At 40.3% G+C, this 24,819-nt stretch overlaps 1 protein-coding gene across 2 annotated transcripts; it reads left to right on the top strand.

Annotated features, from left to right (window-relative positions):
* The first annotated feature begins 871 nt into the window (after nt 1–871).
* On the top strand, nt 872–24,161 carry LOC125246261 (zinc finger protein 665-like). Of its 2 annotated transcripts, none has more exons than XM_048157199.1 (9): nt 872–1,039; nt 1,443–1,622; nt 11,224–12,895; nt 18,196–18,439; nt 18,594–18,689; nt 18,916–19,146; nt 19,224–19,246; nt 19,328–19,503; nt 23,318–24,161. In XM_048157199.1, exons 3-9 carry the CDS (start codon nt 11,229–11,231, stop codon nt 23,803–23,805), a joined length of 2,925 nt encoding a protein of 974 aa, XP_048013156.1. In that variant the 5' UTR covers nt 872–1,039; nt 1,443–1,622; nt 11,224–11,228; the 3' UTR covers nt 23,806–24,161. The 2 variants fall into 2 exon arrangements, with proteins under 2 accessions (XP_048013156.1, XP_048013160.1); XM_048157203.1 differs by having other exon boundaries at nt 875–1,039; nt 19,328–19,446.
* Nucleotides 24,162–24,819: the final 658 nt, after the last annotated feature.

The raw sequence follows: 24,819 nt of genomic DNA, 5'->3' as shown, positions 1-24,819 counted from the left end.
TCTTACCCATAAATATAGAGTTATGAACAAAAAGGATTAAAAGTCATATAAAAGGCATTAAGAAATGGACTAAAACATCTAAATAATATTTATATAAAAACCAGAATGTTCTTTAAGGGCTTCTGAGTTTTTCTAATGAATAATCAATGGGAGTGAATCAGTCTTCTGAGCCAATGTGATGTATATAGGTATAGTCCTGTCACCCAGAAGATAGGTGACTCTGAAAACTCATAAAACAACATGCTTCAATAATATAGACACAGAACTAGAGAAACCTGGCCAAAACAACCTGGACTATGGGGAGAGATTTAAGAGATAAGGAGACATTTATTTAACCTCAAATTGTTTGGACGACAAAACTATTAAAGGAAGATACAAATGCAGAATGATAATATTTAAATAAATCAATTGACAACATTTTTTTTTTTTTTTTTAGAAAAAGTGACAAATCAAATGAGTTTCTACAATGTGTTATATAAAGCTGTTATATTGTATATGGCTAGAAATATGGATGTATAAATGGGTTGTAATGTACATTGTGAAGGAATATATACGTTTACATTGTTTATTAAGAAATAGACAAAACACTTGGTTGTTGTAAAAGCTTTATTAAGAATGTAGTTTATAAAGGAAGACAGTGCAACTGCCTGTAATTTACAGATTTTACATAAAGTCATGCTAGGGAAAAAAGGGAAAAAGATTGAGAAAACTATTTATTTAAAAGTTTAGTCTTTATTTAAAAGAAGATTTCAAAGGGTGACTTGTCAAACCTACAGCAAAAGGTTATTTGCACAGAGAGAAGCTAATAAGTGTCTGATGACAGAAATGAGACAGCACAAGCTTTAATAGCCTGTGAGAATGCATATAAGTAATGATATGGACAGTTGATATGGACGCTGATGTTGCCATGACTGAAGAACTTTTTGATATTTACTTGTATAGAATGTTTGTAGAATGTTTGTAACTAAACTCGGCCTCATGTGGCATTCATTTAAGTCGCTGAGCCTGAACAGACCACGGAGAAGTCTTCTGTCTGATTGTAAGTATCTTAAAATGCTTATAATTTAGATCAGATTTGACTTACTTACCTAACCTGAGAATAATAAAGAATAAAGGCTTTTAAAGACGCACCATAAAACATTTGTAATGTACAATTATATATCTACAATTGAGGTTATATATCTCTCATTGGTTAAATCCATGTTACTCATCTTGTATTCCATCTAAATGATCTCAAGACAAAGACAATAAAGACAAGGTTTTTTGATGAACACCATCATTCTCACTCCAAGCAAAACTCAAAAGTTATCAGCCCTCTCTCAGGGTTTACCATTGTGTTTGCGTTTACTTGGTTAGAAATATCTTGAATTGAACAGGATTCATCAAGGATCATTCCACTCATGCTACACTGTTTTTTTTTTTTACTTTTTTTTCAACTCAAGGTCCACTCCGCCTTCAGCAGCGCTTGATGACGTAGCAGTCGAGATATGCACCCTTACGAGGACACAGCAGAAAAATGAAGAAAAAATAGGACGCAGCCTTCAGATTGAGGAGCGATTTGACAGATTTGATCATCAATCTTTTTTAAGTTATAATTAAGTTTCAGCGTCGAGTCTTCTGAGGTGAGTCGAGCAGTTTTTCTCATATTTACACGATCATCAAACACACTTTATACAGTTTGATCAAGCGACAGGCTCATTTCTGTGTTGTTTTCATCGAGCACAGCGATACTTGTGTGTCTTTTAGTGCAGCAGCATGGAAATGTTGAATTCATTCAGACCTGAGCGATTTTGTGTTCGTTTGTGTGGTTGTTTTGATTTTTTTATAGTGATAACTGTTACTGAATGATCTAGACAAATGTTAAAGTTTGAGATCTGTGAGGGGAATTGATGTGAATCGATCTCAAGTTTTGCTTCTGCCATTTTATTTATACTCTTTTAACATCTTTGGCAGATCAAATGTGTTAGTTACTTTACTTTAAATTATACTTGAACAGATACTTTTAAATACTTTACTTTGAGCCTGTAATAAACCACATAAGACATTTTAAATCAATACTGTACATAAATGTTATTTGAATAGTTTTACAATGTAAACATTAGGCTAACTATTGCTTTGTGGTGCTCTTTATTTTTCAAGTTTTTATGATCATTGTCAGTTTCAGTACAAAACTAACATGTTAATGATCTTATTACATTGCAGTTATTAGAAGATTAAAGATATGTGAAGATGGACATATTATGATCTCCGTGAAGTTGGCACCCCATAAAATGAAATAATCTCCCAAAACTATGTCATTCGTTTGTGCTGATTTGGAGCCGCAAAAACGTACGTTTGTGCTGGTTTGGTGTTTAAGATATTCAGCATTATTTTTTTGGTCATGTGATGTCATTCTCCACCCCACTTCGTCTAAATCGCACAAAACCGGTGTTGTTAGTTTGTGCTCAGTTTGTGCCGTTAAAATGAACACTGTATCCATTTCTCCTCTTTAGTACTAACAAATATAATTTGGGAGCTGTGACGTCACTCTCCACCCCACTTTGTCTAAATTGCATGAATCCAGTGCCATTTGTTTGTGCTCGATTAGTGCCGTTAAAACAAACATTGTAACTAAGACCTCTTCTTAAATATAAAAAAATGTTTTATGAACAGTTATGTCACTCTCCACCCCAAGTCGTACAAATTGCTCCGATTCGATTTTAAAATATTAGACTTTGAATTATAGGCGATGACGTCACACAGCCCTCCACATGCTCCAATTTCGCCCAAAATAGTCTCGTTTGTTTGTAGCTAACGACACCGGTTTTGTGCGATTTAGACAAAGTGGGGTGGAAAATGACGTCACACAACCAAAACAATAATGCTCAATATCTCGAACACCAAATCAGCACAAACATAGCACAAACGAATTACATAGTTTTGGTGATTATTTCATTTTATGGGGTGCCAACTTCACGGAGGTCATATAATGTTGTGATGTTAAGCTGAGTGTTATTAGTGTTTGTTCTAAGACCGTTCTTAGATGTGTTATTTAGTATAAAAATATTTGCATCCTTTTGTTTTGTGCAAATGTACGTTTATTTTGTGTAGGATGCATTTGTTTAAAGGAACACTCCACTTTGAAAATAGGCTGATTTTCCAACTCCCTAGAGTTAAACAGTTGAGCTTTACAGTTTTCTAATCCATTCAGCCGATCTCCGGGTCTGGCGGTTCCACTTTTAGCAAAGCTTAGCATAGTTCACTGAATCTGATTATACCGTTAGCATCTCACTCAAAAATGACCAAAGAGTTTCGATATTTTTCTGTTCATAACTTGACTCTTCTGTAGTTACTAAGGTCAACGGAAAATTAAAAGTTGCGATTTTGTGGCGTAATAATCAAGGAACTTTGCTGCCGTACCATGGGTGCAGTGGCGCAATGATATTACACAGCGCTAAAACCCCTGCTTGCACAGATAGCATGCCTTGCAACCATGTAGACATTTGTGAGAGATACTACGTAATATTACTGCTGCACACATGGTACGGCATTGTGCAAGCACAACAGGAGGACTCCGAGAGGTTCCGGAGCTGGATGGACCGGGAGGTTTAGGGCAGAAAAAATACTATAGTAATTTATAGTAAATATTATAGTGTTTTTGAACTACATACTGTAGTAAAATACTTTAATTAATTTGTTGTGGTAATTCTATAGTTGCTGTGGTAATAGTACAATAAACAATACTCAATAAAAGTTTTCTACAACTATAAGGTATATTATACTAAAGTTTACAGTAGTAAAAACTAAAGTATACTACAGTATTAATTACAGTCTATCAGTTCACTGATGAACAAAAGTTTGTTTTTGTTTTTTTTTATAAAATTTTTAATTAAAAGACATATCATATGGTAGGAATGATTGTCACATAAACATTTACATTTATGCATTTGGCCGAGACTTTTATCCAAAGTGACTTACAAGTGAGGAATACAACAAGCGAGTCGTCATGACGAGACAAATAGACAAGAAGTAATGAGCTGTTTCAGTCAGGTAGGCTGTGAAAAAACCCTCTGTAATCATGTCTCAAGTTCATCATGGTGTATTTAAATTAAACATACAGAAAAAACAGCAATACTGTGAAATATTATTACAATTTAAAATAATGGTATTCTATTATATACGTTAAAATGTATTTCTGTGATGCAAAGTGACTGAACAATTATGTTACCTCTGTGGCATTTCATATAGCCTTTTAGCTTAAAAGAAATATTGATGGATTCTCATATGTTTGTCAATTTTCTGTACAGAGGAGTAATATTTATTCAATATTTATTGTCATCACTATGAGCGATGGATACTGTGTTTTCAATTCATACTTGCAGCCGGAGGGCGCTCTGTGCACCTTTAGTCCACAAATGAATCTAAAGAAGAACAACCTTGTGACTCTCCAGGAACTAACAGAGGCCAGATATCGCTATAACATCCAGATAAACACTTTTCAAGACAATAAATATACAATTGAGACGATGTATGCATGTATTGATTTAGAATTTACATCTGAATAGCGCTGGCTCCGTGGGTGTGGCCGCATTAGCAGATAATGAGCTGAATCATGGATTTCTGACATGGCTCTCTTTTCATACAGATTACGTAAACAGAGAATTTTTGTTTTTGATTTGACTGATGAGACGATTTAAAACCTGACATTTCAGCGTTTCTTTAGACACAAGTCTAATTTTTTTGTGATTAGTATTCACTAAGTTACACTTCATTTTCTGAGAACTGTCAGATTGGACTTCGTTCAGAGGGAGACGAGAGATCACGCATCATGTTAGTTTTCTTTATTTTGCAAAAAGCACAACATTTTGTTTTTACTGTGAGTGTACACAAATAAAAGAAGATATTCCGCAGATTAAAATGGTGTATGCTCTTAATTGTAAGTGCAACATTGATGGAGTATTTTTAGTCTCTTTCACACTGGTAAGAAAAAAACTGAGGTGGTATCGCCGGCGTGACCGCCGACCCGAGGGAGTTAAGTGTAGGCTTCTGGTAGGAGTGTAGACTTGTAAGAGTGAGTGGAAATAGGAGGGTGCTGAGCCTGTGGTAGATCTGTAAGCAAGCGTCAACGCCTTGAATTTGATGTGATCAGCAAGTGGTAGCCAGTGCAGAGAGATGGAGAGAGGAGTGATGTGGGCTCTTTTGGGCTCGTTGAAGACGAGATGTGCTGCAGCGTTCTGAATCATTTGTAGAGGTTTGATTGCACGATGGCAGTCCAGCCAGAAGAGCATAGCAGTAATCAAGCTTAGAAATGACCAGAGCCTGGACCAGAAGTTGTGTAGAGTCAGATTGGCAGGGAAGACGAGAAGCTCAGTCTTAGCCAGGTTGAGCTGTAGATGATGATTTTTCATCCATGCCGAGATGTCCGCCAGACAGCTTTAGATTCATGCAGCTACTGTGGGATCATCTGGTTGGAATGAAAGGAAGAGTTGTGTGTCATCAGCATAGCAATGGTAGGAGAAACCATGTGCCTGAATGATGGGACCAAGTGATGTAGTGTAAATGGAGAAGAGGGGGGGGTCCAAGAACTGAACCCTGAGGAACCCCTGTGGTCAGTTGATGAGCTTTGGATACCTCCCCTCTCCAGGCAACCCTGAAAGACCTTCCTGTGAGATAGGATTCGAACCAGTGAAGTGGAGTATCTGTGATGCCCAGTGATGAGAGGGTGGACAGAAGGATCTGATGATTCACCGTGTCAAAAGCAGCAGATAGATTGAGCCGAATGAGAACTGATGATTTGGAATTAGCTTTTGCAATCCGCAAGGATTCCATGACCGACAGTAGTGCAGTCTCGGTCGAGTGGCCACTCTTGAAACCAGATTGGTTGACGTCCAATTGGTTGCTCAGTGAGAGGAAAGATGACACCTGGTTGAAAACAACTCGTTCAAGTGTTTTTGCTATGAATGGTAGGAGAGAAACAGGTCTGTAGCTGTCTACAAGAGACGTGTTTAATGTGGGTTTTTGAGCAGTGGGGTTACCCGAGCCTGCTTGAATGTGTTAGGGAAATTGCCAGTGTGGAGAGATGTGTTGATGATGTGTGTAAGTGCTGGTAAAAGTGTGGGAGCGATAGCTTGTAGAAGGTGTGAGGGGATGGGATCTAGAGGGCATGTAGTGGGATGACTGAAGAGAAGAAATTTGGATACTTCTGTCTCGGTGAGGGGGGAGAATGAAGAGAGGAGGTGTGTGGCTATGTGTGTGGTTGGTCTGAGTTCCTGTGTGTGTGGAGCGGAGAACTGACTGCTGATGGTAGATGTTTTGTCAGTGAAAAAATTAGCAAAATTATCAGCAGGTAGGGAGGAGGTGGGTGGTGGTGGAGGGGGACAGAGGAGAAGAAGAAAGATAGTGCAGGATTTGTCTGAAGGTAACTGATAGAGGGGTTGGTGGTGAACAAATGGGGAGTTGTAGATTAAAAGTAATGAAGAAATGATTGGAAATGTGCAGAGGTTTTACCAAAATGTTGTCAGTGATGCAGTTGCATGTGTAAATGAGGTCAAGTTGGTTGCCAGATTTGTGTGTACTTGTGGTGATAAGCCGATTGAGATCGAATGAGGCTAGAAGAGAGAAGAAGTCTGAAGCATAAGGCTTCTCAAGATGAATGTTGAAATTGCCAAAAACTACAAGTGGGCTACCATCCTAAACATACAGATTTAAATTTAAAGTAGGCATGTCAGGTGTGTTTTTACAGTCAGGTAGCATGTTGGTAGGCAATATGTGTTAACATAGTTTAGGTTTTGATAAGTGTTCCCCATGGATAGCTCTATACCTGTTAGAGGTTCAGTTTTCAATGTATTAATAAAAAAGTAACACATTTCCTCCATTTATTTAGAGGATCAGTGTAAAAGGCATTGGAAAAATCTCAGGGACAGATATATAAAGGAGAGAAAGGCCATGAGGGAGAGGAAGAGTGGTGCAGGGGCAGAATAGAAAACCACATGGAGGTATTTCTCCATTATGAGTTTCTTGGAGCCTCATGTCAGAGAGAGGGCCACTTCCTCCAATATGTCCCCATCCCTAGAAGAGAGATCCTCTAGCCCCCACGCCCTCCAGGTTACCTCATCACCCCTGGCTGCTCAGTCATCACCACTTGGTAACCCAACTGAAACCTTTACCCTTACCCTGACTGATGTGTCTCCCAGCTCCCCATCTACTCCTGCAGTTCTGGCCACTGAATCTTCTGATACTCTGAGTCTGTCTGATCCTTCTACTCAAACCGGGGAGACCCCATCTACCTCAGCACCCCATGTATCGCATGTACCTGCAGTACCCTACGCCAGCACCAAAAAGATCAATGAAGACCAAAAAAAGGCAGAGGCAGAAGGATGAGTTTGATAATCAGTTGATGAATGTGCTCAACTAGTCTGCAGATGAGGAGGAGCTTTTTCTTTTAAGTCTGGCTCCACGTTTCAGAAACCTGTCACGTGAAAAAAAAAAAGTGAAGTTGAAATGGAATTCTTGTCTGTTTTACATAGGGCTGAGTTTTCGTGAGAAATAGCTTCTTGATATCATTTGTTCCTTGATGTCAACTTTAATGTTCGAATACTTAAATTTTTTTATTCTATAACATACACACATTCTGAAAACTTACCTTAACTCCCTCGAGTCGGAGGTATCGCCGGCAATACCACCTCGGTTTTTTTCTTACCAGTGTGAAAGAGACTCAAAATACTCCATCAATGTTGCACATACAATTAAGAGCTATACACCATTTTAATCTGTGGAATATCTTCTTTTATTTGTGTACACGCAGAGTAAAAACAAAATGTTGTGCTTTTTGCAAAATAAAGAAAACTAACATGATGCGTGATCTGTCATCTCCCTCTGAATGAAGTCCAATCTGATAGTTCTCAGAAAATGAAGTGTAACTTAGTGAATACTAATCACAAAAAAATTAGACTTATGTCTAAAGAAACATTGAAATGTCAGTTTTTAAATCATGTAAGTCAAATCAAAAACAAAAAATCTGTTTATGTAATCTGTATGAAAAGAGACACGTCAGACACCCGTGATTCAGCTCATTATCGGCTAATGCAGCCACGCCCATGGAGCGAGCGCTATTCAGACGCAAATTCTGAGGCAATACATGTATACATCGTCTCTATCGTGTATTTATTGTCTTGAAAATTGTTTATCTGTAGGTTAAAGCCATGGTTAGCAATCTCTGGAAGCCTTTGTTAATTCCTAGAATGTCACATGGCCTGTTCTTCTTTAGGAGGCATTTGTGGACTAAAGGTGCACAGAGCGCCCTCCGGCTGCAAGTATGAATTGAAAACAGAGTATCCAGCGCTCACAGTGATGACAATAAATATAGAATAAATATAACTCCTCTGTATAGGAAATTGACATAAACATATGAGAATCCATTAATATTTCTCCAAATGTGCATGCTTATAAGCATATTAAGAAATTACAGTCAATATAAGATTTTCAGAGTAAAACAGAGGTCAAAATGTAAAGCTTGAGTCTTGAATCTTTTCAATGATGTATAGTTTGTCACCTGCACATTAACATTTAGGCTATATATTATAACAAATATTGTAGCCTATGTGAAATGCCATAGAGGTAGGAATGTTCAGATGCTTTGCATCACAGAAATACATTATATTTTAAAGTATATTAAAATAGAAAACCATTATTTGGTTAGAGACTTGAGACTTATTCTTTTAAAAACATTAGTAATGCGTCAATATTTTGACTGGTAGTGTAATTTAACATAGGCCTACAACATTTTCTTCACATGATGTGCAATAATACAGGCATAAGATCACAAAAATCATGTTTTTTTGTTAAGAGTGGACATTAATCCTGTTATCAGCATGATCACAGAGGGTTTTTTCACAGCCTACCTGACTGAAAGAGCTCATTAATATGCAGGTAATTAGAGGTCATTATGCAAATCTTTTGTCTTCTCAGGTATGAATCGCAGCATTAATCATGATTATTCACTCCTCCACACATACTGTTTTAATGACAAAAAGTGTCTTACAAAATGTAAATCAATATATTGTTTTATATGAACAAGCAGGCAGGATAATTTTTACATAATTTTGAAGCAAAAACTCTAGTCTACAACCTCCAATACCCAGAAGTCTTGTGAACATGGGTTTAATATATATTTTTTTGGCCTTATTTCTGTAACTTAAGTATAGGACAAACATTGTCCAAGCAAACTGTTAAAAAATCCAGTTATTTTGTAACAGACTTGAGTTCATGAATTGTGTTTTGATTCAGATGTAAAGTGGTAATTCATCGTTTAGTGTATGAACGATGCAGTTGCAGTCAGGGGCGCAGGAGACATTTTCAAAGTGGGGGGGCCAAACTGCATTGGGGGGGGGGGGGGTGTTGTTAATGAATAAATGTACATGTAAATCACCATGGGCGGTGCACGTGTGCATGCGTCTTTCCACGCTCATGGGCAAAGGAGCTTCTTTGAAGGGCTTAGTGGGAATGTGGGAAATGAAGTATGCCCGGGCCTTAACCGCCTTACATTGTAATGGACTGGAGCTCACGGTTCACATCGGGAGAAATGGGAACACGGGGGGCACCGCGATGCGACCGCAAAGAGCACTTTCACTTTCGCAATCAAAGTGCATGCCACTGATAAGCATTATGCAGTATTACAGTAGCCCATACACATACCTATTAAACGCTCCTCTCGTGTGTCCTCCCCTCTGCGTTGCTGGTCGAGGCAATAATCACTTTTGTTTCGCTTTCAGAGATCTCTTTTATAGATGCCATCAATGCTTTTACCTTTCTAGATGTAATTACCGAAATCGAAACAGTCCATAAACTATAAATCCTCACGAAAACTTCAGTCAATCCAGCTCGCGCATCAACCTGACAGATCAGCCTCCTTACCTTAAAGTGTCAAATTTCTCGGTTTCTGAATGGACGGTTTGGCTTGACTGACAAACGCTAACGTTCGGGCATGATTTATATACCATTGACCTGTCCTAAAACGTTAGCATGCTCTGATCGATTGCTTGGAGATCGCTTGTTTCTCCGTTCGAGAGCGCATTTCCTGTTCACATCCGTGACAAAACAGTTGATTATTTACAGAAATGTGAAAATGGACTCATTTGAAAGAAAATATCCTAAGCTAAAAGATGATATAGTTTGACTAATTGAAGCCCTTATCAAAAGTGCGGGGGTCGATTTCTCTCTTTTCAAAACTGCGGGGGTCCTGACCCCCCCTGTCCCCCGTGTCAACGGCGCCCCTGGTTGCAGTTGCAAATGTTTTTTCCAAACTATCAAAACACATGCCAGATGTAATGTGTGCATGCAATGTGTATGTTTAGTCAGGAATCAGATCTTTCAAGAATAAGTGAATGGCTCTTAAAATAGCCTTTGTGTTATGAAAGGCAGCAGCAGGTGAGGGATGCAGAGATGACAGGTGGGCAGATCAGGCTATGTTGTGTTGCCAGGGCACTTCACCAGTGGCAGAAGAAAAGTACCTGTTGAAGGACTCCCGAACAGCCATGGCCTCTTGGGTGGAGTTGTTGGTGCCCACTCTCCTTGCACGTGTAAGTGCAGGGATGTGCTGTTCTTCCTGTGGGACAGGTCCTTCTGCTGTGGAGTTCCACCTCTGGAAGTTATGAAGGGCCACTGTTGCTTTCACAATGGCATCCACATTTGCAGGGCTCACTCCAATCAACCGGTGGTAGATACTCCATTGTGCAGCAAGAATCCCAAAGGCATTCTAAACAACTTTTCGGGCCCGTGAAAGCAGTAGTTTAAGATTCTCTTTGATTGGGTGAGGTTTCTTCTTGTAATAAAATGAGAAGATATGACACAAACCATGTACTGGAACTGAGAACAAAACTCCGCACTTTGGGGCAGCTATCTAAGAAAATTTGTTACAGGCTCAGGACAAACAAAGCCTGCTGTACAATAGGGGAACCAATTTATGTGCTTGTATTACTTCCAACTTCGAGCTCTAGATTACTTGCAAAGTGGCAAGGACCGTTAGAGGTCACACGGATTTATTTGATTTATTTAAACAAGGATCGGTCATGGGAATTTGTTTAAATTTATATCCCTGGTTGAAATCATAGATTGAGTTTACACCAACTTGAATTTTATCTGGTCGACATTGTCCTTTCACTTCTATGTCCTTTCTCTTCATATTCCTCTCTTTGAATTGGTTTGATGTACTGAAAATGAAATTGACATTTTTTTCTTTCTTTTCAGACATAATGGAAGAGAATGAGGAGAGTAAAGAACTGAGTGAAGTGGAGGAGAAACATCATGTCAAACCTGGAGAAAAACATTTGAGTCACTCAAAGACTAATAACACATTTTTAAAGAGAAGAAGAGACAAGACATATACAACCTGCACTCAGTGTGGAAAGAGTTTCACATACAAATGTCATCTTGAGATTCACATGAGAGTTCATACTGGAGAGAAGCCGTACAAGTGTGTTCAATGCAGGAAGAGCTTCATACAAAAGGCATCTCTTAATTATCACATGAGAGTTCACATTGGAGAGAAGCCTTATGTATGCCATCAATGTGGGAAGAGTTTCAGTCAATCATCACAACTAACGACACACGTGAGAATCCACACTGGAGAAAAGCTATTCGTATGTCATCAGTGTGGGAAGAAATTCATAGACAAAGAATATCTTAAGCTTCACATGCAGATCCACACTGGAGAGAAGAAGTACACATGTCATCACTGCGGAAGGAAATTTCTTAGGGCATCAGACCTGAAAAAACACCTGACAGTTCATATGAAGGAGAAGCCACATTCATGTTCTGTGTGTGGAAAGAGTTTTTCACAGCTGTGTAGTTTACAAGAGCATGAGAAACTTCATAATGGTGTGAGAGAGTACATGTGCTTTGAGTGTGAAAAGACTTTTACTTCAGGAAGCCGTTTAAAACAGCACCAGAGAATTCACGCTGGAGAAAAACCTTACAAGTGTTCACACTGTGACAAGAGATTCAGTCAGTTAGCAAATCTGAAAAGACATGAGAGGATCCACACCGGAGAAAAACCTTTCAAGTGTTCACACAGTGACAAGAGATTCAGTGTGTTAGAAAATCTAAAAACACATGAGAGGATCCACACTGGAGAAAAACTTTTCAAGTGTTCATACTGTGACAAGAGATTCAGTCAGTTAGCAACTCTTAAAACGCACGAGAGGATCCACACTGGAGAAAAACCTCACAAGTGTTCATACTGTGACAAGAGATTCAGTCTGTCAGGACCTCTGAAAACACATGAGATGATCCACACTGGAGAAAAACCTCACAAGTGTTCACACTGTGACAAGAGATTCAGTCAGTTAGCAAATCTGAAAAGACATGAGAGGATCCACACTGGAGAGAAACCTTACAAGTGTTCATACTGTGACAAGAGATTCAGTCAGTTAGCAACTCTTAAAACGCATGAGAGGATCCACACTGGAGAAAAACCTCACAAGTGTTCATACTGTGACAAGAGATTCAGTCTGTCAGGACCTCTGAAAACACATGAGAGGATCCACACTGGAGAAAAACCTCACAAGTGTTCACACTGTGACAAGAGATTCAGTCAGTTAGCAAATCTGAAAAGACATGAGAGGATCCACACTGGAGAGAAACCTTACAAGTGTTCACACTGTGACAACAGATTCAGTCAGTTAGCAAATCTGAAAACACATGAGAGGATCCACACTGGAGAAAATCCTTACAAGTGTTCACACTGTGACAAGAGATTCAGTCAGTCATCATCTCTGAAATCACATGAGAGGATCCACAGCAGAGAGAAGCCTCACACGTGTAATCAGTGTGGAATGAGTTTCGGTTTTAAAAGTAACCTGAAGTCACATGTGAAGATCCATGCAGTGGAGAAACCACATCACCACAGTCTTAAAACACAGTAAGTAGTTCATCTTTATGTGCTGAGAAACAAAACCCACTTTTCCATCGTCAGGCTGAACGGTTCATAGATTGATAAGGCACGGTTCCAGTTGTTTCTTTTTTTTTTTCACTTTTATTTGTATAGCGCTTTTCACGATACATAGAGAATGCATGTCAACATTACAATTTAAAGAATGCAGTTAGCTAATAACGTAATAATTTAGGCAGTTTACAATCTTTTTTAGCAGTTTAATTAAAGGTAGAAGCAATGAGCTCCTGGAAATAATGAATTACATATTAACAATAATTAGGATATAGAGAAATTTGGGAATGTGCATGTTGGTTGTTGTACATGTTGTTTGAGCACACCCATGTGATCATAAACTCCACCCTCTTACAACACTTTGCAGAATCACCTCAATTATGTATTAAACTCAGATTGCGATTTTGTGGGCCCTTGGGTGGGTGGAGGGACAAAGACCTGGGAAAAATGTTTTATGCCGCACTAATGGCAATAAAGGGTAGGAAGAGTGAGGCCATGTCAGAAAGAATGGGAGGAAAGGAATAAAGACAGGCTTTTTTTTCAGTTCAGCCTACATTAATGCACACATCATTCACAAGATTAGAGAGGTTGGATAGTGTGATATTCACAAGATTAAGATTGGGACATTGTGCACTGAATTATGGGCTAGCAATGGTTGGCAAGCATCCAGATGGCAGATGTTTGTGTGGAGAGATGGAATCTGTGAAGCATGTAGTAATGGATTGCTTAAATTTCGTTGAATGCATTCTTGCTGTTCATTTACATGTTCGGTCTATAGGTTTGCGTGTTTGAGTGTGTATGTGCGCAGAAGCTTGGTCTTTTAAAAAAAGTTATTTTTGCCAAATTACTTTGCTGGTCCGCATAATACAGAAAAAATTGTTTTGTCCGCAGAATTTATGTGAACTGGAATAATTTTGAAAACGCTTTATCTATACATAGGGAAAGGAAAGGGAAATGGGCCTTCACAGGGGACAGTTTAGTTGAAACATCAGGGCTGCATTATCATCATGTCTAGATGCAGGTCCTTCATCTCATCTGGATACGGCCTGGATGTGGCAGGCATCAAGTGTTTTGGGAAATGTTCCCAGTTCCGGCTGACCTAATCTGTGCAGCCTAACAATTAACATGATTTGAATTATAGAAGTAGATAATGGTTTATGTGTATACAAGTTTAAACAGATGTGTTTTTAGTCCAGGGTTTGCTTCCTGAACTATAGGAAGACTGTTCCAAAGTTTAGGTGCTAAATAGGAAAAGGATCTACTGCCTGCAGTTGATTTTGATATTCTAGGTATAGATGGCCTTCAAATGAAAGATTGGTATCAAAGAGCACACCCAGGTTCCTAACTGACGAAGGTTCCTAGCCATCAAGTGTTAGACAGTATTCTAGGTTATTACGTGAAGTTTTTGGTACAAAAATTAGAATCTCTGTTTTTTTTTTCTGAAATTAGTAGTAAGAAATTTCTGGTCATTCAATTTTTATGTCAGCTATGCATTCTGGTTATTTTGTGAATTGGTACTTTTTGTCAGGGCGCGAAGAAATATAGAGCTGAGTATCATCAGCGTAACAGTGAAAACTTATGCCATGCTTCCTAATGATATCTCCCAAGGGTAGCATGTACGGAGTGAAAAGCAACGGTCCTAGTACTGAGCCTTGCGGTACTCCATTTGAACTTGTGATTGATATGACCTCTCTTCGTTTACCACTACAAACTGATAACGGTCAGATAAGTATGGTTTGAACCATGCCAATGCAGTCCCACTAATGCCAAACAGTGAAAATGGCTTCAGCAGCTGAAGATGATTATATTTGTCCTGTGTGCTGTGAAATCTTCAAGAACCTTCATAGAAAATACAGAATCCAATATGGCAAAAGAAATCCTAACAGTTTTGAATACTTTTTATCTGACTCAGCTTGTCTATGGACTTACACACAATCGTGGACACACTCTAGATTTAATTATTAGTAAGGGTCTAAACAATTTTCATTAAGGATGTTGCACTATCTGATCATTTCTGTATTTTCTTTGATATTTTGATCTCTCCGACTGTTGAAGCTAGATCTATCTTGGTCAAAAGCAATACTCAAATGAGAATACTAATGCACTGTTTATGAAGGCTATATCTTTAACACCAAGCATATCTGCAGACTCTGTTGATTTTCTCCTTGATTCTTTTAACTCAAAAGTACAGAACGTTATTGATAACATTGCTCCCGTGAAAGTCAGGAAGAAAAGTGGCAGACAAAAAGCACCATGGAGAAACTCAACAGCAGTGCAAAATATGAAAAGACAATGCAGAAAAGCTGAGCGCATGTGGCGAAAGACAAAACTTGAAATCCATTATAACATCTATAAAGATATCCTTCATGCTTTCAATGTGGAACTAGGCAAAGCTAGACAGACCTTCTTCTCAAATATTATAAACAGAAACTTAAACAACACCCGCACTCTTTTTGCTACTGTAGAGAGACTAACAAACCCCCCAAGTCAGATTCCCAGTCAAATGCTCTCAGACAGCAAATGCTGTGAGTTTGCTTCCTCCTTCTCTGAGAAAATTAATAATATCAGAAAGGTGATCATGTGGGGTAAAACAGATCAGATCACAACCTCAGAAAGTAGCTATTATGTCTGTTTTCGAAGCAATTGATGGTACAATTTTGGAAGAAACAGTACAGCACCTTAAAATATCAACCTGCGCCCTTGACACACTTCCCACATCTTTTTACAAAAGTGTTTAAATGTTTAGAAGCAGATCTCCTAGAAGTGGTAAACGCCTCACTCTCTGGGACTTTTCCAAAATCCCTGAAAAGTTAAGCCCCTCCTGAAAAAGAGCAATCTGGATAACACCATATTGAGCAAATACAGACCAATCTCAAATCTTCCTTTCATAGGCAAGATCACTGAAAAAGTTGTTTTCAATCAGCTGAACAAGTTCTTAAGCTTGAATGGATATTTTGACAACTTTCAATCTGGTTTCCGACCTCATCACAGCACAGAGACAGCACTCATAAAGATAATAAATGATATTCGCCTAAACACAGATTCAGGTAAATTATCAGTGCTGGTTCTACTCAACCTCAGTGCTGCATTTGACACTGTCGATCACAACATACTTCTTGACAGGCTGGAAAACTGGGTTGGGCTTTCTGGGATGGTCCTTTAATGGTTCAGGTCATACTTAGAAGGGAAATGTTATTATGTGAGTATCGGTGACCGTAAGTCTGAGTGGACATCCATGACATGTGGAGTCCCTCAAGGTTCAATACTTGCACCCCTCCTGTTCAACCTATATATGCTGCCACTGATCCAAATAATGAGAAAGAACCAAATTGCATATCACAGCTATGCAGATGACACCCAGATTTACCTAGCCTTATCACCTAATGACTACAGCCCCATTGACTCTCTGTGCCAATGCATTGATGAAATTAACAAAACTTCCTTCAGTTAAACAAAGACAAAACTGTCATTACGTCATTACGTTTGGAAACAAAGATGAAGTTCTCAAAGTGAACACATACCTTCACTCTAGGGGTCAAACAATTAAAAATCAAGTCAGGAATCTTGGTGTGATTTTGGAGTCAGACCTGAGTTTCAGTAGCCATGTAAAGACAGTAACTAAATCAGCATATTATCATCTCAAAAATATTGCAAGAATTAGATGCTTTGTCTCCAGTCAAGAAATAGACTTAGACTCAGACTTAGAGAAACTTGTTCATGCTTTCATCACCAGCAGGGTGGATTATTGTAATGGACTCCTCACTGGTCTTCCCAAAAAGACTATAAGACAGCTGCAGCTCGTACAGAATGCTGCTGCCAGGATTCTGAGCAGAACCAGAAAACATGAACACATCACACCAGTCCTCAGGTCCTTGCACTGGCTTTCAGTTGCATTTAGAATTGATTTTAAAGTACTGTTACTTGTTTATAAATCACTTAATGGCCTAGGACCTCAATACATTGCAGATATGCTCATAGAATATAAACCTAACAGATCACTCTGGATCAAGTCATTTAGAAATACCAAGAGTTCACTCAAAGCAAGGAGAGTCTGCTTTTAGCTGTTACGCCAGCCGCAGCTGGAACCAGCTTCCAGAAGAGATCAGATGTGCTCCAACAGTAGCCACATTAAAATCCAGACTCAAAACACATCTTTTTATCTATGCATTTGCTGATTGAGCACTGTGCTATGTCCAAACTCTTTGCATTTTATTTTATTCTTTTAATTCCTTTTCCTTTCCTTTCCTTTTTATTTCATTTTTAATGTATTTTATATTTTTTATGTATCATCTTGTTATTTCTGACTTTGAATGCATTTTAAATATTGCTGTCTGGTTGAAAGAGCAGGGAGAATTGGGAAGAAATCATTTGTGATTAGGTAAAAATTTGGTAAATTTGGATAAGGGGACGAACCATGGGGAAATTTGAGCTGTGGTGCATGGTTAAGATATCTCTGGAATACAGTCAGGACACTTTCCAAAGGGGGAAATTTCCAAAGGGGAAATTTGTAATGCGTTGCATAGATAAGATATCTCCAAAAGATTAGGGTTGTGTAGCGCAGTTTGAGGTGTCTTGGCAAAAGGAGAGATTGAAACTTTGTTTATCAGTTTGAAGTGCCTTAACAGGTAGCAGCCCTGTTGTGTGAGGAACAACACAACATAACACAACTGATGGACAACAACAACAAAAAACTCCCTAAGAATTCCTAGCTCATCCATCCAGATAGCAAAATTCTCTGTTTTTACTGTTATTTCTATTCTTTATGTTCTATTTTTTATTATTATTATTTATGTAAAGCATTGTGTATGAAATGTAAGTGAGTAAGTAAGTGAAGTGACATGTGGCCAAGTATGGTGACCCATACTCGGAATTTGTGCTCTGCATTTAACTCATCCAAGTGCACACACACAGCAGTGAACACACACACCGTGAACACACACCCAGAGCAGTGGGTGTGCTGCGGCACCCAGGGAGCAGTTGGGGGTACGGTGCCTTGCTCAAGGGTCAGTCATGGTATTGAAGGTGGGGAGAGCGCTGGAAATTCACTCCCCTCACCAACAATCCCTGCCGGACCTGAGACTCGAACCCATGACCTTTGGGTTACAAGTCCGACTCTCTATCCATTAGGCCACGACTGCCCCCTAATGTGCTATACAAATAAAATTGCCTTGCCTTGCCAAGACTCCTGTTCTTTTATCATGTAGTCACAGTTTCTGCAAAGAGTGTCTTCAACAGTTCTGGAGAACCCAGGAAGCTCAGGAATGTCCTCTTTGCAGGAGAAGATCCTCAAGAGGTGAACCTCCATTTAATCCGGCGTCACAAAAGTTGTGTGAGTCGTTCCTAAAGGAGAGAAATGAGATGTGTTCATCAGGATCTGAGGAGATCTGCAGTTTACACAGTGAGAAACTCAAACTCTTCTGTCTGGAGGACAAACAGCCTGTGTGTTTAGTGTGCAGAGATTCACAGAAACATGACAATCATAAATTCAGACCCATCAGTGAAGTGGTTTCATCATATAAGGTAAGACAACTGACTCTTATTTCACATGTCAAATAATAATTAGTCATAAAGTTGGCTTTCACACCAAAGAAACGTTTTCATAGTTCACTGTGTTGTCTTCTTTTTTTCTCTTCACTGTAATCTGGTGTTTTATGAGTTTTTTGGTCAATTCTAGGAGGAGCTCAATACAGCACTGGAGTCCTTACAAGAGAAACTTCAACACAATGAAGAAATGAAAGGAGAGTTTGAGGAAACAGTTCAACACATAAAGGTGTGGAAACAGAATTCATTTTCATCACAGCTGTAGGATCACTATATACAGTTATGATCCAATATATTTAATATAATGGATTCCAGTTTATTATTTCTGTAAATAATGAGTATCACTCTGCTAATCTGCTTCTGGATCAGTGTCTGAGTTTATCTCTGATGTTAATGATGTGAAGTGTTGATGTGTGTTGATTGAGATGATTGAAGTGAATGTGATCTGATTTCAGTCTCAAGCTGAGCACACAGAGCGTCAGATTAAACAGCAGTTTGAGAAGCTTCATCAGTTTCTCAGAGATGAAGAAGAAGCTACAATCACTGCTCTGAGGGAGGAAGAGGAGCAGAAGAAGCAGATGATGAAGGAGAAGCTGGAGGAGATGAACAGACACATCTCAGCTCTTTCACACACAATCAAAGTCATGGAGGAGATGATGAAAGCCAATGATGTCTATTTTTTGAAGGTCTGATTTCAGATCATTGGTTGATCATTGGTTCATTGATTGAGTTCATGATGATAAATGGTATGTTTGTTCTGCAGGAGTTTCCAGTCTCAATGGAAAGGTGAGTGATCTGCTCCTGTCTCTGGTCTCTCTGGTTCTGATCCAAAGCCACTGCAGTTCTGACTCCTGAATGTTCTTCCAGAGTCCAGAGCTCACAGCCAGATCCACAGATGGCTTCTGGAGCTTTGATTCATGTGCCACGTTACTTGGGCAACCTGCCGTTCAGAGTCTGGAAGATGATGCAGGACATCGTCCAAAACAGTAAGTCTGACTGCAGAAGATCTGAGCTGGAAATGAGGGATGAGTGGAGAGTTAAAGGTGCTTCATGACACAAACTGATAGATAGATTGCAGTTTCTTCCGCTCTGGTTGATGCAGTTACATTGATGGTGTCCAGTTCTGAGGAATTGGACGTCGTTAGTGTAACAACTGGAGAGATTGAAGACTCGCTACTTCACTCTCCCACTAGTGAGGAGCTAGTGGAGGTGTTGACTCGTGCTGTGACTAAATTAAACATTGATTGGCTGGCTGAGAAACAAGAGTTACAGGTTAAAACCAAGCTAGAGCAGTGCTTCCTGCCATCTAGATTGGCTCAACCTCCACGTCAGGGCTTACCGTTTTTTCCCAACCTCCACACCGAGGTGTTGAGTTCATGGAACACACCGATTTCCTACCGTGTCTATACCCCACAAACTTCCACCTACAGTAATGTATTGGGTATGAGGAGACACAGTTATGGGGCGATGCCAAAGGTGGAAGAGACGCTCGCGAGCCATATCTCCCCCCAATTGGCATCGTCCCTTAAAGCCCTAACATTACCCTGATATTACTGATATTGGTGTTATTACTGATATACTGATACTGTTGCTGTCATCACAAAATATTATTATCATTATTATTATAGATGCTATTACTATTTAAATACTTCTACTATTACCCATTATTACCCATTTGTACTGTCATTGCTGTTTTATTGTTGTTTTTGTGTTTTGTTGTTGTGTTTTTTGTTCACCCTATGTTGTAAGTTTTGCCAATCGGACCTGCTCAGAGACTTGGGTGACAGTGAAGAAGTGGGGGCAGATCTCATCCAGGAGTTGCGTCAGTCAGCTGACCTAGCTCTCCGTGCCACCAAGGAGACTGCCAAATCCTTCGGCCGATCAATGGCAGCCCTGGGGGCAATGGAGAGACATCTATGGTTAAATCTGACTGCCCCACTTAGTCCTTCCGGCCTCTTTGGTGACACCATTAAATTGGTCAACGAGAGGTTCCTGGAATTGAAGAAACAGGCTGCAGTGTTGCAGCAGTTTCTTCCCCGCTGAACTCAGGTCTCTGTGGCTGCTGGGCAGGAGCAGCCAAAGCTGAGTACAAGCTCCTCGCACAGACAACACCAGAAGCAGAGCGCTGCTACCCGTACTCCCCCTCCAAAGAGCTGGGAGGTGGGGGAACCCTCTAAAGCCAGACGGCCTTCACTTCATTATACGGTGCCTCAATGCTGGGGCGCAGTAGTTCCGGGTGATTTGCGCTCTCTGATGCAGCCAAGCCAGTTTTTCCCCTGCCGGTGCACTTCTTCAGGGCACTTTGCTGGCTGCCCAAAATACACCAGAGGCCAGCCTCGAGAGGCTGGTTCCTTTAGTAGATTTTCTGACAGAATGGAAATGTCTGTCAAATGTATCTCAGTGGGTCCTGCACATGATAGAAAAGGGGTATGCAATTCAATTTAGAACATGGCCACCCCGATTCAGTGGGATTCTACCCACAGTTGTGGGCCCGAGCAGGCTCTGGTATTAGCGCAAGAAGTAGAGACTGCATAAGGAGGCTATAGAAAGGGTCCATCCTCCCAGCAGGGAGTCAGGATGTTACAGCCGGTACTTCATTGTTCCAAAAAAAGATTGGGAGGTTGCGTCCGATTTTAGATCTACGTCAGCTAAATCGAACGGTACCAAAGCTCAAATTCAAGATGCTCACAATCAAACAGGTGCATAATTTCATGTATCAATCCTTCCACAACACAGGAAGTTCCTGAGATTTGCTTTTAGGGGCAAAGCATACTAATACCGGGTTCTTACCTTCAGCCTAGCACTGTCACCCTGCACCTTTACCAAATGTGTAGACATGGCTCTGGTGCCCTTGTCCATGCAGGGCATCTGCATCTTAAACTACATTGACAATTGGTTGATTCTGGCTCAATCACAGCATATAGCCGTTCAACATCGAGATGTTGCTCTCGCTCATATGAAGAAGTTGATGTTGAGGATAAACGTTAAGAAAAGTGTGCTTTCTCCTGCTCAGGAAACCATTCATCTAGGTGTGGTATGGGATTTGAATGTCATGCGTGCTCGTCTGTCACCTGCTCGGATAGCATCGAATCTCTCAGCTGTTACAGAAATAAAGCTATGCCAGTCACTCACTGTCAAACAGTTTCAGAGACATTTAGATCTGATGGCAGCAGCATCCAATGTAATACCTTTTGGCCTGCTGAATATGACACCGTTGCAATGGTGGCTAAAAACTAAGGGGTTCTCGCCGAGAGGACATCCTTTTCATGTGATCAGGGTCACGCAGCGATGCCTTTGTGCCCTAGTCATGTGGAAACAGCCTTGGTTTCTGTCCCAGGGACCTGCGTTGGGAGGTCTCGGTGGTCGTGTCATGTTAACGACAGATGCATCTCTCACGAGCTGGGGGGTGATCATGAGTGGTCGATCTGCTCGGGGTCTATGGCAGGACCATCATCTCTCTTGGCACATAAATCCCCTGGAGATGTTTGCAGTGTTTCAGGCCCTGAAACACTTCCTTCTAGACCTCAGGGACCATCATGTGCTTGTTCACTCAGATAACACATCAGTGATCTCATATATAAATCATCAGGGGGGTCTGAGGTTGCACGTGTTATACAGACTGGCTCATCACATCCTCCTGTGGACCCAGGGGAAACTGCTTTCAATCAAGGCAGTTCACATCCCAGGGTACCTCAATTTGGGAGCAGACATCCTGACGATACAGGGGCCGAGCCTCTGGGAATGGAGACTTCACCCCGAGGTGGTGAAGCTCCTATGGGAGAACTTCGGCCGAGCCGAAGTGGATCTGTTTGCATCTTGAGAGACGACTCACTGCCCATTATGGTTCTCCATGACAAACCCAGCACCTCTGGGGCTGGACGCTATGGTACAGCCGTGGCCAAGGCCATTTCCCCCGATTGCACTGCTCCCGGGAGTTCTGCAGTTCACATGAGGGTACCGGCTCTGGCCCCCTTCCAAGCCTATCGAAGAAGTGCCTGAGTAATTTCTCACATTAAAAACCCTATTTCTGCTTACTATCTTGTCTCTCAAGAGGATTGGAGACATTGAAGCCCTTTTGGTATCTCTCTCATGCTTGGAATTTGCGCCCGGCATGGTTAAAGCCTTCTTGCACCCAAGACCGGGTTATATTCCTAAGGTCCTCACTAAAAAGGTCATCTTGCATCTAAGCAGAGAATGAGCAAGTGGGTGGTTGAGGCCATCTCACTTACTTATGAGTCGGCTGGTCAGCCTTCACCATTGGCTGTCCAAGCTCACTCGACCCGGAGTATGGCTGCTTCCAAAGCTTTATTGTCAGGAGTCTCTCTCCAAAAGTTTGTGATGCGGCAGGCTGGTCCTCACCGCATACCTTCGTGAGGTTCTATGAGCTGGACCTCGGCTCCACTACAGGGGCTCTGGTGCTGTCATCTTAGTGTGCGCATTGACTTCACACGGACGGTCACTTGCTCATATGGTGACGTGGGCATTGTCGTTTCCAAAGCGTTTGACACAGCGCGAGTTCCCCTGCCATACTCCCAGCATGCCCGTGAATGCATAGCTTCAGGTTTACGAAGCTAAATTAATGTGTTTTCGGCTAGGCTTTATAGTTTCCTGGACGGTGACGTCACCCGCCTATGACGTTCCGTCAATCTGTTGGAATGATTTCGTACGTGCATCATGATGCAATCACGCAGAGGCATTCCCAAAGCATAACAGAGATGTTTTTTTATTTACAGCGTAAATGTCTGATGTGTTTGATCAACAGGACGAGTGTCATGATTCATAATAATCTGTGTTGGGTTCACTCTTGATCATTATATGAACTTCAAAATAAAATCATCTGTTGATGTGTCTCATCAGCTCCTGTGATTCTGGATCCAAACACTGCAAATCCACGTCTCGTCCTGTCTGATGATTTGACCAGTGTGAGATACAGCGGGATCAAACAACCTCTTCCTGATAATCCAGAGAGATTTAGCTCTGTTTTCTGTGTTCTGGGTTCAGAGGGGTATAACTCAGGAACACACTGCTGGGATGTGGAGGTTAAAGAAAGTTACTGGTGGATTCTTGGTGTAACTACAGCATCAAACCAGAGGAAGGGAGATAATTTCTTTGGCACTGATGATATGTGGAGTATGAGATACGGACGGTCTGGTTCTGGTTTTCGTGTTAAACAGAAGCTTGATCATGTGAGAGTGTATCTGGACTATGATGGAGGAACAGTGTCATTCTCTGATCCTGTAACTAACACACATCTACACACATTCACAGCCACCTTCACTCACACACTCTTTCCATTCTTCTATAGTTATCCCTATCTGAGAATCTTAGCAGTCAATAGTCAGTAAACATTACTCTTGTAGGCAGGGGCGCCATAAACAGTTTTAAGGGGGGTATGCAAGACATAATTTTGGCCCCCCTTCTTCCAGATGAATGTTTCTTTTTTCTTTTGATGTTTAATAAGAAATAATTTATTAGTTAGCATGATATAAATATTATGTCCAGTAACATCCTGCCTCCACCCCCGAAACATGATTGATTTAATTCCCTCGGGTTGGCGGTCACGCTGGCAATACCACCTCGTTTTTTTTCTTACCAGTGTGAAAGAGACTCAAAATACTCCATCAATGTTGCACATACAATTAAGAGTTATACACCATTTTAATCTGTGGAATATCTTCTTTTATTTGTGTACACTCAGAGTAAAAACAAAATGTTGTGCTTTTTGCAAAATAAAGAAAACTAACATGATGCGCGATCTCTCGTCTCCCTTTGAATGAAGTCCAATCTGATAGTTCTCAGAAAATTAACTGTAACTTAGTAAATACTAATCTCAAAAAAATTAGACTTATGTCTAAAGAAACATTGAAATGTCAGGTTTTAAATCATATAAGTCAAAATTGAAAACAAAAATTCTGTGTTTATGTAATTTGTATGAAAAGAGACCACATGTCAAACGGCCGTGATTCAGCTCATTATCTGCTAATGCGGCCACGCCCACGGAGCCAGCGCTATTCAGATGCAAATTTTGAGACAATACATGTACAGTGGGTACGGAAAGTATTCAGACCCCCTTAATTTTTTCACTCTTTGTTATATTGCAGCCATTTGCTAAAATCATTTAAGTTCTCAAATTAAATTTTTTTCCTCATTAATGTATACACAGCACCCCATATTGACAGAAAAACACAGAATTGTTGACATTTTTGCAGATTTATTAAAAAAGAAAAACTGAAATATCACATGGTCCTAAGTATTCATACCCTTTACTGTGACACTCATATATTTAACTCAGGTGCTGTCCATTTCTTCTGATCATCCTTGAGATGGTTCTACACCTTCATTTGAGTCCAGCTGTGTTT

This window comes from Megalobrama amblycephala, linkage group LG1 (assembly GCF_018812025.1).
Source record: "Megalobrama amblycephala isolate DHTTF-2021 linkage group LG1, ASM1881202v1, whole genome shotgun sequence".
NCBI lineage: Eukaryota > Metazoa > Chordata > Actinopteri > Cypriniformes > Xenocyprididae > Megalobrama > Megalobrama amblycephala.
Note: the sequence above shows the minus strand (reverse complement) of the source record. Positions and strands in the feature narration are given on the sequence as shown.